The sequence below is a fragment of the Dendrobium catenatum genome, unplaced genomic scaffold, assembly GCF_001605985.2.
Source record: "Dendrobium catenatum unplaced genomic scaffold, ASM160598v2 fragScaff_scaffold_315, whole genome shotgun sequence".
Taxonomy (NCBI): domain Eukaryota; kingdom Viridiplantae; phylum Streptophyta; class Magnoliopsida; order Asparagales; family Orchidaceae; genus Dendrobium; species Dendrobium catenatum.
In genome coordinates, this window is record NW_021318777.1 from 654945 (window position 1) to 671916 (window position 16972).

The 16972-nt window shown below is 33.4% G+C and overlaps 1 protein-coding gene across 2 annotated transcripts; it reads right to left on the reverse strand.

The window, feature by feature from the left end:
- Positions 1 to 2761: 2761 nt before the first annotated feature.
- LOC110115854 (60S ribosomal protein L36-3-like) lies at positions 2762 to 8278 on the reverse strand. Of its 2 annotated transcripts, none has more exons than XM_020849247.2 (4): positions 8145 to 8278; positions 7792 to 7902; positions 3807 to 4006; positions 2762 to 3042 (listed from the first exon to the last, which is right to left on the reverse strand). In XM_020849247.2, exons 2-4 carry the CDS (start codon positions 7891 to 7893, stop codon positions 3012 to 3014), a joined length of 333 nt encoding a protein of 110 aa, XP_020704906.1. In that variant the 5' UTR covers positions 7894 to 7902; positions 8145 to 8278; the 3' UTR covers positions 2762 to 3011. The 2 variants fall into 2 exon arrangements, with proteins under 2 accessions (XP_020704906.1, XP_020704904.1); XM_020849245.2 differs by having other exon boundaries at positions 7792 to 7905.
- Between the last annotated feature and the right edge of the window lie 8694 nt (positions 8279 to 16972).

Genomic DNA, 16972 nt, shown 5'->3' on the forward strand with positions numbered 1-16972 from the left:
CCACTCCACATTTGCTCTTGATCCTCCTCCTATTTACGGGTCATGCCTTCCTCAAAAAACTATAAATAACACCTCATTTCTCTTGAGAGGGGCCTCAAGTAAGAAGAGGAGAAGAAAAGAATAAGAGGGAAGAAACTCCTCCTCGACCACCGCCGGAGTTTCGCCTAACTTTCAAGTGACGCTGGAGTTCTGCCCAAATACCATCTAACGCCAGAGTTCTCCTCGACTGCCGACTAACGTCGGACTTCTATCCGACGCCGGACCTCTGCTAGTCGCCAGATTTCTACCCGACGCCGAACTTTTGCCCTTAATCAAACTTCTGTCGAGCATCTATCCGATGCTGGATTTATGTCAATTGTTGGACTTCTACCTGACGCCGTTCTTCTAACCATCGTCGTTAGACGACAGTCCTTCCGACCTCCGTCGCCCCGCCGACTACGGTTCTCCTGACTTACGTTACCCACCGACTACATTTCTTCCGACCTCCATCGCCCGCGACTATGGTTCTCCTGACTTACGTCGCCCACCGACTACAGTCCTTCAGACCTCCGTCGTCGGCCGACTATGGTCCTCCTGACTTACGTCGCCCACCGACTACAGTCCTTCCGACCTCCATCGCCCGCCGACTACGGTCCTGCTGACTTACGTCGCCCACCGACTGTAGTCCTTCCGACCTCCGTCGCCAGCAGACTACGGTTATCCTGACTTACGTCGCCCACCGACTACAGTCCTTCGGACCTCAGGCCCTGTGATTTTTCCCCTTTTTTAGGGTTTTTCCAATTAAAAATCTTGGTGTCTCATAAATGCTACACACTCTCTCTTATCAGATTGCGTGCCGAATTTTCATAAGTTAAGATGTTAATTTTATATTTCTCTACCGCCACGAATACTCTAGGTTGCAACACTAAACAAAAAATTTCTATGATGTAATTTCTCAAGTAAGATGATATGAAGAAGGATTTTTCATTATAATTGCAGTACAATCTTCTTAATATTAATTCGTGTCGTCAACCGAGTATGAGCTATTATAGGTAACAGTATATAGAAATAAAAAATAAAAAACCTATGGCCGGTGCTGAAGTCTTGAAGTATCTTGAAGTGAAATATCGTTTCTTATATCTAACCAAACCAATATGGCCATCAAAACCATAGCTGCAACAACTATACTGATTTTTTTTTGTTCACTCAAATAACCTTTTTTTTTTTTTCAAATTTCGAACAATAGAGCCGTCTCTCACTAAATTATTTTGATTGAGTTACAAAACATAAGAAGAAGAAAAAAAAATGCAAATGCGCAAGCACCAGGCCGTCGAAGATGTTAGATCGATTGGTGGCTCATTCATGCTTAGGGGATTCATCCTTGGTGTCCACCGTCGGCAAGGTCTGAAGTCCAAAACATCATCTTGTCAAAGCTGAGCATTTCCTCGAACAGGTTATGCGCACTATCAAATGAATAATTAGGAAGAGGTGGAAAGCTTAGGTTTTACGAACCAGGTTAGGTTTGTATATGTTGTGTATGATGGAGGCGCCGGCGAGGAGGGACACGATTACCACGGCGCAAGACCAGGCCATTGACGGCGTCCCGGTCAGCGGCCGCCCGCCGCCGAATCTCTTTATGCTGGTCATCGTCCCTGTCGATTCCCCTAGTCCCGAAAGCTGTCAGCACTCAAACACAAACACAAAACACAGAGAGCGAAACTCCCACGGAGCAAATCAAGGTGAGTCTCAATATGCCCTTAATAGCCATTATTTCGCTCAACGGCCGATTTTGTTTGTCAATTCTAAAGAATGAATGAGAAATCACTCATTCAATGGGAGACTCAATTTTTTTAAATCTAATTCTACAAAAATAAATAATATAGTTTTATAACATTTCTATAATAAATTAAGGTCATAGATTTAATTTCTTTAAATTTTTTATTTTCAGGTCAAGTAAGAATTTTAATGAAATTCATTTAGAAAAATATGCTTCATTTTCTTATTATTTGAAATTTGATTCTTAAAATATAATACATAATTTATGAATGAAAGACAGTAATATTGTTTATATAAAATTATAATATTATTTAGCATAACCATATTAGATATATTTTGTATAACATTACTTAATTTATAACTTAAAAATACATACTGTACAGAACCAAAGAGAAAATAATAGATTTGTCTAATTTATTTTTATCATTTTCAATTACTTCTCTTTTCTAATTTCTTAAAAATAAATAATTCTAATTAAGGCTTCCTTTGGAACAATTTTCTTGCTATTTTTTAAATTTCTTCAACTAAAAAATTAACTTCAATGTCTCAACAGCAAATAAATATAGCAAATCAATAGTAGAGATTATTAAAAAGACTTCAAAATTCTGAAATAATCGCTTAGATTTTAAGAAAGAAGGGAAGAATTGAAGGAGTTCACAACAGAATAATATTATTTAGCATAACCATATTAGATATATTTTGTATAACATTACTTAATTTATAACTTAAAAATACATACTGTACAGAACCAAAGAGAAAATAATAGATTTGTCTAATTTATTTTTATCATTTTCAATTACTTCTCTTTTCTAATTTCTTAAAAATAAATAATTCTAATTAAGGCTTCCTTTGGAACAATTTTCTTGCTATTTTTTAAATTTCTTCAAATAAAAATTTTTTAATTAAAAAATTACTTTAAGAAACAAAAAGAAAACCATCCCAAAGTAAGCCTAAATTAACTTCAATGTCTCAACAGCAAATAAATATAGCAAATCAATAGTAGAGATTATTAAAAAGACTTCAAAATTCAGAAATAATCGCTTCAGATTTCATGGAAAAAAAGGGAAAAATTCAACGAGAGTTCAAAACAGAAAATTTTCTAGACACAGGAATTTGAAGATCAAGACCACTTACATGCCAACATAGATTTAGACTATCTATAAACTCAAACAAAGATAATTCTAGGAGAAAGGATTTCGTTTCCAAAGAAACAAAAGCTCCAGCAGCTCCATATTACTGGCATTTTGAGAAAATCCTCACTTTTTCTTCTCAGAAACACCTGCAGATCTGCAGATCAAACCGAATCAATTAAAAAAACAGTTCAAACTAAAAAAAAGAATGATTTAGTAGGACCAAATGACCGAGAAAGACAGTCAACAATAAAATGACAAACACTAAAAAAGATAACAAACAAATGATGTTAATAACTTTCCAACCTAATGCCGAACCCTAGTAAATAGACCAAAGAAAAAATTAATTAAAAAAAAAGAACAAAGAGAAATGAGTTGATAAATAAGAGAATGATGGTGCCATTAAGCAAAAACGTGATTAGAATTCAGAAGTTAGAGTTTATTTCAAGAATTTTACATGAAGTTCTCAAAATCATAATAAAGATTGTTATAGAAATCTTCTTAATAATACATTAGCTGTATATAACATGGAAGGCTAGCAGATGTAAATGTAATGTTTGCTAATCTCAAGGATTCATAGGTTTCTAAATAACAACAACAACATCAAGCTTTTATCCCACTAGGCTGCATGAATCCTTTTTCTCCATCGTATCTGTTAAGGATCAAATTCTTATTTAAATTTAAAGAAATGTCATTTCTAATATTTTCTAATCAAGTTCTTTTAGGTATACTTCTATCTTTCTTACCATAGGCCAAATCTAAATCAGAATATATATTTTTGACTCTCCAAAAGTTGGAAATAGCTCAAAATCTACTAACAAGCAATCCTGCACATTTTCTATTAACAGTAATGGCATAATTTTTCTTAGCCAAAAGAACAGTAAACAAATAACAATATTCCAACTGCAAAACAAAACTGACCTCATCTTCCTGAGAACATTAGCCATCTCCTCTCTCTTCTTCTTAGCTCTTTTGTGTGTACCCAACTTTCTTTTTGCCACCTTTAGTGCACGTTTATCCTTTCCAACTTTCAGAAGCTCAGTTATCCTCTTCTCATAAGGAGCAAACCCCGCAACCTCCCTGATCAAGTTCCTCACAAAATGAACCCTCTTGCTAGTTTTCTGAAATTTCATATGGACAAATACAAAATATATCAAATGAAAATCTCAACAGACATAAATGAGTAACAATATAAAAAACATAGAAAAAACAAATCCGGAATGATTTGAAGATTTCCATTAAAATTATTTCTATTTGATTACTAAGCTTTATAAAAAAGAACATCCAATTAGTAAGACCACACCAAGAAATGGGAAAATTCATCATCTCGATCACTTGATACATGTCTAACAAGAATAAAAAGTTGCGCATGGACAGCCACATACCTCGAAGTCCAAGCATCTATATTACAAGTCCTGATGTTCAAAGTTGAAAACATTTGGCCCAACAAAAAGAAAATTATAAGTTCTCAGTACTCGGTGTATAATTTAAGAAGGTTGAAGTTTGGAAGTTATGCTAAAGAGAAATGAACTAGGTGAGGTGTGATTGTTCATATGGAATGTTTCATTGTTTTATGTTGAATTATATGGGTTTGCTAAGTGTCAGAAGATATGGATGCTTAAGTATATGCAGAAAGAAATATACTAAATAGCTTCTGCTATCTGACGTTTTGTGTACACTCTGCAGGATTGTCTAGGAAAGTGGATTTTCCACATGTAAATTACCATTGCCCTCACTGCCATGCTTTGAACACAAAATTCAACATAAAACACAAGAAAACAAGAACTATGTGGCTGAAAGCATTCAAGAATTGCCTGAATCTACTGCTGATTGGCTTAAAAGAGAGGAACGTATTTATTCATGTGAGGGCGTTTTAAAAATAAGCTACTGTAAATTTGTCAATTTCTGTAAATGGGAAAAGCAGAAGATTTAGCACTGGGTCTTGGAGGTTTCAACTTCTGCAGTTGCCTCCAAAGAGAAGTGATTAGTTTCCTGTTGGCCTGAGTGATATCAAACTTTTCTTACAAAGTTCTGGGAGCGGATATTTAATCAACAGTTAAAAACATTTGGTTAGTTTTTAATTTGTATTAAGTTCATGATTGTTTTATTGTAATAGAAGGGATTGTTTGACCTGACATTGTAGTGATTGTTCATTTGGAACATTCAATAGACGATACATAACGAACTCTTCAGTTTTGTGTTAAACATTCAACATAAAACATCGAAACTCTTTAAAAATTTTAATTTTAATTTCAATAAAGTTCAAATTAAGTTATTAGTGATCGATCTTAAGTAAATTGGAGTACAAAAATTTTATAAATTGTTTTAATCACTCATTAAAATTATTATCATATAAAGATGTTCAAATTTTATTTATAAAGTTCTATTATCAAATATATTAAGTATAATCTATTAATAATGTAGAAGAGAGTATTCTCTCCTAATTTTATTTTGAAATGTTTCTCCACTCAAAACCAAGTAATTATGCAGGTCAAAAATAATAAAATAAACTAACGACAAAATAATACAATTGTACAATGATTTTGAATATTAGAATATCTAAATGTCAAAATCACACAAAATTTAACACAAAGAATGATGATCTAAAGATATATGCACAAGATGTGATAGTATGGAACTTTAAATTACTATAAATGTACAAGGAGCCCCGAGGAGTTTGGCAAAAGGGCTAAATATCATAGATTGTCCTATGTGGAGACACGGTTGCACTCCAATTAAATATGGGAGCAAAAATAGAGACCAGCCAAGGCATAGCTTACGAAGGCTGAGCAAATAGAGTGCATCCAAGAGATCAAAACACAAGAAGGCCAAATAATTATCATAAAAAAAAAGTGTATACAAAAATAAAAAAAGTCACGGTAGTAAAATAGCAGATTTCCTGATGGACATACGAAATCTCTAGCAGAAAGAGGAAAAAAAAAACAATACAAACTAAGGGCTACTCACAACACGTGTTCTTGAAACCCATGAGAGCCTATGCAACGAGTAAACTCTCGTCGTTACATTCCATCCAACAAGAAGAACGTCATTGAACGTTCCTGATTCCCGATCAAATAGGGCATGTCGTCGAACCATCCTGACTTCTGATCGAGCACGAAACGTTGTTGAAGTTAAAGAAGACAGTGCGGTGCAGCAGACGAAGTCGAACATGAATGAAATGAGGATAGACGCCGCTCTACATTAGGTTTAGGTTTTAAATAAATTTATTTCTATTTTATTTTGAGACAAACACTTCACATAAGTGAGGCGATGCGCGCCTCCCTAGATTTGAGGTGTACGCCTAACGAAATAGGTTCAAAGCGTCTACCTCGACACGTTGCAGGGAGAAATTGCGCTAAAGTACGCCTCTTTTCGCACAATTTTAAATAATGTATTTAACAAGTCTTCATAGATTTTCTTTGAGATTTGGAATATTGTGTAGTAATATAGATTAATATTTCATATAAATGTGTAGCGTGAATAAAAGATGCATCAATATACATAGTTCAAATAAAAAGTTGTGCGTATGTATTATAATCCTTTTTTGGCACACCTATGTCCAAATGCTATTTTTCAAAATCATTAAATTTCATTGTAGGATAAAGGTGTGCAATGCATATAGTCATTTTGTTTGCACTCATGTGTAGATATGAAAAATTTTGCAAAATCTTGAATATGTGTGTTGCATAGAGGTCTAAACAAGTCATAAGACACATTTTATGTGTTATACCGACCTGTGACAAGTGTTGCTTTGCGAAATAGTTGAATTCCAAGGCAAGTAATAAGTTCACATTTTTTATTCATAGAATTATTTACAACCTTTTAACTAAATTTTAGGTTTGTACATTATTGTGTGCATGTCTATACACAGCATTATACAGGCTTTTCTTTTCAGGCTATACACAAGTAATTTATAGGCAAGTTCTACAATTTTTTATGATGTACAGTTGACGGTTGCACATTATGGTTCAGCACAGTATTTTTTTGGCAAGTTCTTTTATTTTTTAAATTTTTTTTGTATTGTACCAAGTTGTGTCCAACCTCTAATTTTAGTTTAAAGTGTTTTACAAAGTTGTGTATACCACCAAAAACTTAAACACACTTGTACACACAACTTAATACATCTCAACAAAAAAGGAATTATCTAAAATACTTGTTCAGTTTAAACTAAAATTAAAGGTTGTATACAACAATCGAAAGGTAATTTGAGACTAATCCTTCCAATTGATATGTTATGCACTGCTGTTTGCATCACTATAAACTCAAATGAAGGTCTGCAAACAGCTGTGAACAAGTTTTTTGACAACCTTTTTTTTTTAATGTACAACCCTCTAAATACTAATTAAAGGCTATACATAATTTTTACATGCGTTCTTGATTTCTTAGCATCCTTCCCACATCACAAAATGGCAATTATCTTTCATAGTTTATCATATTAGAGTGAAAAGTAAAATAGCATTTCAAATCAGTGGTCATCTCCTGAATTTTACTTCTTATGAGATAGCATTACTTACTGGGCTCCCAAATCAAGAAGTAATTTATTGGTCACGGGATTCACTTTCAAAAACATATGCCATTTAGATTAATAATAAATGAAAAAAAGTAAAATACATTTGAAACTTCTAACCTACCAAAGATATATCTTCAATTCCTATAGAATTTTTTTCATAGAAACCTGCTTTCATATTCAAAGAACTTAAGAAATTTTTTCTTCATATAATTGGGCAAACGTTGTGTGGAAGTTGTTAATTTCTCAAATTGATGGTATAACTAAATGTTCCTGAGGAATCTCATTAAAAATTCACTCCACCCACCCGCTCTCCTCAATAAAAAATTTTGCAATCAAATCTTAAAAAAAAAAACGAAGAACGAGCATCATAAACCACATCACAAGTCGTTTGCTTACCCCTTTCCTGCTTGACGGACGAGGTGGCAGCTCACGTTTGGTGACGATATGCCCTTTGTTGAGCCCAACAAAAAGGCCGGTCTTTGGCTGTGCAGGAGCCATCAATTCCCACTGCTTCAAAAAATAAAGTTTTTATTACATTAATCGCAAATCGACCATAAATCTAACTAACATCTTCTCATAAACGTAATCAACGATGGAACAAAGAGCAAAGAAGCTATTATGTCGACTAGAGATCTCGGCAATAATTAACAACGTAGATTCCTACTAAACAAATCTAGGTTTTCAAATCAGACGAAAGTAATAGAATCAATCAAATTCGATGAGCACAAAGAAGTAAGGGGTAAACAAACCCCAACTCCGTCGCCTCAGAAATCCAGCGGCCTCGTCTCGTAGTAATGGAGGCTTTCGATCCCTAACCCTAACTGATAAGAGCGGCTTTGAAGTGATCTCGCACAAATGACCAAAATAGTGCTGCAGTCTTTTAAAAGACTTTACTGCACTCTATGTTTAAGGGGGATTTACATACATGCCACTTTATTATATACATATTACATATTTAACACTAAAAAGTTAAATATTACAATCTTACCATCCAAATACTAATTTTATAACATAAATATCACTCCGTCTCCTGAACCCACACTCCGTCTCTTCCTTCGGGCGTTACCTGTTCTTTCCGCGCGAGAACTTCATCTTCCCGCGGTAGCTGTTCTTCTGCATCCTGTTTGGTATCGGATTTAGAGCGGGATTTAAGTTGGATTTATGCTAAATCCAGCCAAACAGTTTTTGTGCGCGCGTTAAATCCCGGATTTAAGGATGTATGGCTTAAACCCGAATTTACTAAATCCTTCGGTTCGGCGGATTTATGGGATTTGGCCGAAGAAACGACACGTGCTCAACGAAGCCGAGAAGCAACGAATTGGTAGCATTCTAAAATCATCTCTGTCGTCCAATCCGCTTATTTCAAATATTTAGGCAACATTTTCAATACCAAGAAGCAGTGACGGGCCACATAAGTTTTCTTAATTGGATTATGCCGTAATGCCCCAAATAATTCTTTAACAATTTTTTATAAAGCAAAGTAGCAGGAAAGTCATCCCAAACGGACACTTCATTTGAAAAATTTATTGTGTGGACGCTGATAGTCGTCTGGAGATCGATCAGAATGCACAACATCACCCATGTGCTCAGTACCGTGACTCGTTACTACTCGGTACTGTTTGGTTGGTCTCCGAACGACGGTCTGCGTCTAGTCTTCGCATAGAATAATTTCTCCTTCATTTGTAACGGCTCTCTTAGTGAAGTCTTCCCAAAAATAACCTTGGACTTTATTCATTTATATTACTTCTTAAAACAACTTTTTAGCAAAAAAAAAATTTGTATAATAAAATTTTATATTAAAAAGTTACTTTAAAAAACAATAATAAAGCTGTCCCAAATAAAGCCTTAATACAATAACACTTCATAATTTATGTGAGAAGAGAAATTTTGATCATACTAAGTATGAATTATAATTTACATACGCAATCATAGAAGCAAATAAAATAGGCGGGGGACATAAATTTTGTAATGAAAATTTTGATTGAAAAAAGAGTTTAACGTACATGGTTAAAATATATTCATAATGATGTAGGTTATTACTAATATCCTATGTATTAGCAACATAATGAAGATTAGTTCTAAGATAATCCTTTCTAGAAGGTAAAAATAAAAAAATGACCTTAGGGTGACGATCAAAATAATGCTAAAAAGTCAAAGAAGGTGATTAAGGATTGCCTAAATGATCCTCCTTCATAGGTGAAGTGATATGGCTTAAAAAGCAGCAGATGAATATTATTGTTAAAAAATGTGGGCTATTAGAACGATCTATACTCCCTAAATGTGGTAGATAAGCCAATTATATTACAAAGTTTTTTGCTCCTCATATATTTTATATACCTAACAAAAATTGTTAACGTGAATTAGAATGAGGAAGTTTTATTTGGTTCGGTTGACCGAATGAGAGAAACATTCGGTCGCAGGCAAAAATCGCGCGGTATCGAGGTGTACCGAGTTTTTTAAAAAACTCGGTACACCTCGGTACCGCGCGATTTTTGCCTGCGACCGAATGTTTCTCTGCATTCGATCGGAGGACGTAATAATTGTTCCATTATGAGAGGCTAAAAAAATATTTAATTTTAGAGGGGATATTTTGCGCAGGATATTTTGCGCATTTTGTCCCCTCTAAAAAATTTTTTTTGCCCTAATTTTATTAATCCTAAGCTTCTTTGCCCATCTCCCATAATTTTTTTTTTTTGCCCACCCTGAAAAAAAATATTGGATCCGCCCCTGATTCCAACTCCCTAGTCAATGTACATCATTAGAGTTATTTCCCCTACATCATACGTCTTTATACAATAATCTAATGATTTCGCTAATTATAAAGATTGTTGCCTTATTGTGCCCCCTCCATCTAAATCAATTTTTTGATCAATTAGGGCAATATATATACTTTTTTTTTTGGGACATTTAGGCCATTTAAGGCAAACACACACACTCAACGCATACACATAGACTCGAACCGTGAACCTCTTAGTTGAAAGCCAAAGCTCTCAACCAATAGGCCAAGCAGAGTTGTGTGCAATATATATACTTATCCCTATATTATATATTATTAATTTTCCTTTATAGTAAAACTCTCTTACTTATTATGTGGTATGGGTGTAATCTACAAATCTAAACTATTTAAATAACCCTTTTAGTTCTTCTTATTTTTATTTCATCTCTTTCTAACTAGTCATTATCAACCCTTACAGGTAATTAGTGATTCTTCATTAACTGCCCAACCCTTCTTTTATTAAATTAGTTGCACAATGACCGTCACATATGTGAAAGCCAATTTTCATTGTTTTCTTTCCAGGTTCGTCCAGATGAAGTGGAGTTCGTCCGGGACGATCAGTGATAAATTTGGTGACAGAGAGATTTGTCCCACGATAAAGGTAGGTTCGTCCGTACGAAATTTTTTCAGAGAGCAATTCGTCCAAGGACGAAAGAATTGGAATTTATTTTTGTCTGCACGATCCGTGTCTAGAGGTGATCGTCCCGGGACGATCAGGGGCATCGTCCTGGACGATCCTGTTTGATAAATATCTAAATAGTGTCATTTTGAAGAAGAGAAAGAGGAGGAGAGAGAAAAAACAAAGAGAGAGAGGAAGAAAAAGTGAATTTTGGGCGACTTTGGTCCGTTTTCGTCCGTCGCCGTAGTTGGGAAAGTTAATATACTCGAGGTAAGGCGTATTATGCCTTTCTTAATTATCAGAAATATGATTTTTGATGGATTTTATGTTTCAAATTCGTTTTCCATTAACGAAAAATGGGTATAACTTTGCACCGATAAAACTTTTACATCGTAACTTTTTGTATGTTTTAGAAATGATGTTTTTGCACATTTTGAGTATTTTCTGGAAAGTTTTCACCGTGCATTTTAAATTCTGCGGAGTTTTTATCGAATAAAAAATTATCTGGATGTTAGAAAATATTGCTTCAGTACAATGAAAGTCTTAAAATGATGTTTTACACTATATGTTGTAATTTGGTAATTTTCTGAAACTGTGAATTTGATATGTTGAAATTTCCGTAGACTGCCGTTATGCCGCTGACAATTTTTCTAATAAAATCTGATTTTTCTGAATTTGAACTATTTGATGTGTTTGAATGATCAGAACGGAGTTATAAGGGGCCATAATCCTTTGAGATTCTGTCTGTGTTAGGGAAGGGAGGCATAAAGGGCCAGAATCCTTTGAGATTCTGTCTGGGTTAGGGAAATCTGTGATGAAATGTGATTTGAAAGTTCTATGATATCTTATGTTCTGAACTTTGAATGTTGTTTGAATTATGAATTTGATAATTATGTGACGTAAATTTGATTCAGATCTTCTGTCTCTGTGATTTAATTTGTTATGTACGAATGTATGTATTATGTTTGATTTTTGTTCTGTATGAATCTCTGACCTATGTCTGATATTCTGATTTTTGTTGTCTGAATTTTTGTACAACTACTTGAATAAACTATTCTGATGATTTTGTTGAGAGTTTGTGGAGATTTTGATTGGCTAGTGTAGTCTTGCTGAGCTATTAGCTCATCCTTGTTATTTGCGTGGTTTTCAGGTTCTGAGAAAGGGAAGGAGGTTTTAGACTAGCCGTTCAGTGTCTGATCTGAGACTAGGTATTTTGGTACTTTTGATTTTTGTACGATCATGGCTATTCTGTTCTTCTGTTTTGTTCTTTCTGTTTATAGACATGCACTGTATTGTACATGATTATTTTGAAGAGTGAGAATAAAGAAAATGTTAGATGAATTTCTGTATATTTGAAATTTAATAGTAGCTATGTGTTTTCTGCCTATTTGATTATTGGAAGAAAGTCTGAAACCAAATTTCAAAGCTAGATCCTAGATTCATCCGTCGCGACTCGACGCGATGGGATTCGTTCCGGTCGGGTTGGGTCGTGACAACATATACTTTATCTTATCTCCTTACAACAAGGCAAGAAGTATGTTATCTTGTCAATGTGCTAATTCTTTGTCATTCTTTCTGGAGCTATCACCCTCTAGAACATGAGTAATTATTGTGTTCAGACACCGAACGTGTCCAGAGACCAATAATAATGCGCTACGTCACCTGGAGCTCAGTATCGAGCACTTGGTATTGCTCGGTATACGTCAAAATTTTTGATTTTTTGTCCGAACATAATAACTTTTTCTCGAACACTGTCGCAGATCCCATAGTTTATATTTTTATACTCTCATTGAAATTAACTCGTCCAGTTGTCCCTTAATTAAAAATTGAATTAAGAGGAACCCTGCCTCCTTGAGCTACTATCAATGCTTTGTATCAATATAATGCCACAACAATTCTTGTTACCCTTTTAAACAAATATCTCCAAGGTGCTATATTCGGTTAATTTTATAGGAATATGCTACGATGAAAGATTGGAAGGGGGCATGGGCCTTAAGCCTAATTTGTTTCATGGGCCTCAAAGAAAGAGTGACAAAATGTCCACTTATCCTAATGGAGTCCATATAATCTAAGCTACCAAAAAATCATTCTCACTACATCTAAAGAGCGCCTCTCTATCTTCGGTTTTAAAAATAGAATGTTTCTTGTCATTTTTTTTTTTAATTTGACTAATATTATTTATTGAATTAGCTATATAGCATATATTACATATCTCTTAACATTATATATGTATAAAATATTCCATAATCTAATATTAAAAAATACAAAATGTATCATAGTTGTTCATTTGAGTTTAAATAAAATAATACACATCACATGTATTAAAAAAAATCATTAAAAAAAACACCAATGCGAGGTTGAATAGCCATTTATTATTTTTTCTTATGATTTAAGTATTTAACCTAGAATAACATAAAACAAAATGTTCTCCATTTGGAGTTCTCACCGCCTCATTAAAATTTCAACTTGCTAAGCTGCATTTTCTTCTTTATAAAATGCTTTGATTTTTTCCACCTCTCCTATGAACTAATGGCAATAGCTATTTGAAATTAATTAAATGGCGTTGGAGTTCGCAAATGAAACAAATGGCTTTGAATTGGAGCGCACACACAAGCAGGATTAATTATTCTGTGCGGACGTCGAACGTCGTTCGAAGAACAATCAAAATACATCACGTGCTCGATACTTCTTGATACCGCTGACGTGACATATTCTGATTGGTCTCTAGATGATGTCCTGCATCCGATCTCCACACAAAATATTTTCTCGACAAACAGGCATATATTTTTACTTATGTGATAATATTTTTGTCGATTGATCCATCAACCCGTTTTTATTCTTTTAATAATTTTTCTTAATTTATTGATATAATTTTATTAATTTTATCAATTAACATAAAATCTATTATTAATACGAGGAAAAAATATTTTTAAATTTTAATGCTGTACAGTTTGAGTTGTATGGCTGTAACTTGAATATCTTATTTTCCTTTATTTTTTTATTATTTGTAATTATTTTATTTATTTTTTTAATCAAATTGAGGTCCAGCCCCATGAATAATTATTTAAATATTTGAAAAGAAATAATTTGGAATAAACTTATTTTGATGATGAATGTGATACCATATTTAATATTCTTTACATTATTCATATCTTCAAGAATATTTATAAATGCTCAAATTTAAATATTCAATTAAAAAAAAAATAAATTTTGGTGACTGTGTTAAATGGTCTGTAGTTATCCTATTCTTCATGCCAAAACAACATTGAAGATAAGCCTAATATAATCATTTTAATTGAATTAGAATATATTTTTTTAATATTTGATCAATATCTATATATATATATTTTAATTTGGGCTGGATTTTTAAAAAGTCAAATTCTAAAATTTGGATAAAGTCATGCAATTTTCGTATCGACAATAGTATTTAATTTTGATTTAAAATTTAAATTATGTTAAAATAATTCAAAACGTAATACTCAATAGAAATAATAAGATTTTTTTAAAAATAAAAAATAATATTGTTTTACTCAGCATCAATAGTGGCAACAAACGGTGGCAGGTGGCGGCGGTGGTGGCAAAGGGAGGATGGACTATGGAGGAGTAGATCAGTCGAGCAGCTGTGAGCTGGAATTTTGAGCTGGCGTATTGCAGATTTTAAAAATCATAAGATTTGAGCCATTTTAAATGCTTGAAAAATATACATTTTGAAGTATTTAATTTGCTAAAACATTTTTATTTATTCATATCAAATGTTTGATGCGGAGGAATTTCTCGGGTTGTGCGAAAGAATAGTGTCCCTCAAATTTAAGAAAAATTTTCTATAAGATACGGTGAGACTTGTAATACTTAATCGGGCAGAATGTTGATCATTAAAATAGAAGCATAAAATTAAGTTCAGTTTTGCAGAGATGAGTATGCTCACGTGGATGAGTGGCTTACTCTTGGAGACATAATGTGAAATGTATATACATGTGAAAATAATGGAGTAGCACTAGTGGTGAATAAGATTAGAGTGACCCATCTTAGATAGTTTGGTCACATAAAAAAATATTGGTCTTTTGATGATCCAGTTAGAAGAGTAGATGCATTAGATCCAACCTGTGTTAAAAAAGGTAGAGATAGATCTAAAAGACTTGATTAGAAAGTATTAGATATGACATTTTTTTATTAAATTTAAATGAGAATTTGACTCCAAATAGGTCACAATAGAGAAAAAAAGATTTCATGTAGTCGACCCGTGTAATGGGATTAATGAGCTCAAGCTCAATAAGAACTAAACAAGCTTAACTTGATAATTAAGGCAAATACTCAACACAACTTGTTTACACCCACTATAAGAATTCAGAGATTTCTAGTGGAATTATTTACCATAAAAGTAGAAAAATCCGTTAAAAATTTTGTTTTACGATGGAAATAATTCCGTTGGTAAAATCGGTGTTGAAAAAAAAAATTGCATCGAAACATTTCCTCTGAAGATTTTACTAACGGATTTCCAATGGAATCCAAAATGAATTTCGTCGATTTGTACCGACAAAATTTGGGTTAAGATTTCACATGAAATTCTTGCAATTTTTTTTTTTGGCATTACAGCCGAATTACCGACATAATATTCTTCCAATAATTTCGATAGAATATTCTGACGGAGAATTCTTCCCAAACAAATGTTGTATTGAATTTCTGGTGAAAATTTTGTCAAATACATGTAGCTCAGACTTGACAGCATTATTTGTACAGTGTCAGGTGTGAGATTTTCAATGATCATTAAAGCCTGAAGTACATATTCACTTAGAAAGATCTAAATTTAAGGCAAAGGAGGTAGATTATGATCTGACTATTCAGTATTAGTCTGGTAAGATTAATGTGGTGGTATATGCTCTGAGAAGAAAATCTTCTATATTATCATGTATGCAGCTCACTTCTAATGAGTATTTTATATGAGATATGAAGAATTATAGTTGGAGGTGATTTATTCTACTAATGTGGATTATAGTATAATGACTCAGATGATCATTCAGCCTTCTTTAGAAAAAAAGATTCATGAAGCTAAAAAATTAGATACAAAATATCCGAAGTTGATTGATCATATCAGATATGGTAAGAAATCTGAACTATGAGTTTCTGATTCTAGTGTTATTTTCTACAAGGATAGACTTCGGGTTCTTATTTTTGGAGATATGATGCAGGAGATTCTACATGAGGCTCATTATTCATGCTATACTATTCATACATGAAGTAGCAAGTTATACGGAGATTTGAATAATATATTTTTATGACTAGGATTAAAGAAGGTAAAGCATCAGAGACCAAGAGGTCTTCTGCAGTCATTACCTATTCTAGGGTGGAAATGAGAAGTGGTAACAAAGGGTTTTTCTAGATCGAGGCAGAGGAATGATGCTATTTAGGTTGTTGTCGATTGACTGACGAAATCTGCCCATTTCATTTCGATTCGACAGACTGATCTGGTGGACATGTTTGTACATATCTATGTTAAAGATATTATCAGGTTGTATGGTATGCCGAAGGTGATTCTATCTGATCGGGATGGAAGGTTTACCTCCGGATTATAGAGAGAAATTCAACAGGGACTGGGTACGAAGTTGTACTTCAGTACTACTTTTAATCCACATATAGATGGATAGTCCGAAAGGACTATCCAGGTATGGGAGGATCTTTTGAGGTTATGTGATTTAGATTTTGGTGGTAGTTGGGAGGATCATATCCCATTGATAGATTTTGTATATAATAATAGTTATTAGTCCAGCATAAGTATGGCTCCTTATGAAGCTCTGTATGCCAAAAAATGTGGGACTCCTTTGACTTAATAGAGGTGGGAGATAGACATGTAATATGTTCAGCCTTTGTGGATGATACTTCTGCAAAAATTGATTGACTAGAGAAAGGTCAAAATCTTCATAGGAGAGACAGAAGAAGTATTACAATAAAAAACACAGGTTTGTTGAGTTCCAAATTGGTGACTTGATTTATGTCAAAGTTAGTCCTATAAAAGGTGTCAGTAAATTTGGGAGAATTATTAAGCTCAGTCCAAGGTACATTGGATCTTTTGAGATCATTGAGCAGATTGGTAGTTCTGCTTACATGTTATTGTTACTTGATCATAAATCTGATATACAAAATATGTTTCATATATCTTATTTGAGAAAGTGAGTGCCTGATTATAG

Bases quoted from the DNA above. Each gene is read 5' to 3' on its own strand.
- LOC110115854 (XM_020849247.2), bottom strand. From the start codon at position 7,893: ATGGCTCCTGCACAGCCAAAGACCGGCCTTTTTGTTGGGCTCAACAAA. The intron at 4,007-7,791 runs GTAAGCAAACGA...ATGAAATTTCAG, and splicing joins GTCCGTCAAGCAGGAAAGGG to AAAACTAGCAAGAGGGTTCA. The intron at 3,043-3,806 runs GTCAGTTTTGTT...TTTGATCTGCAG, and splicing joins AATGTTCTCAGGAAGATGAG to ATCTGCAGGTGTTTCTGAGA.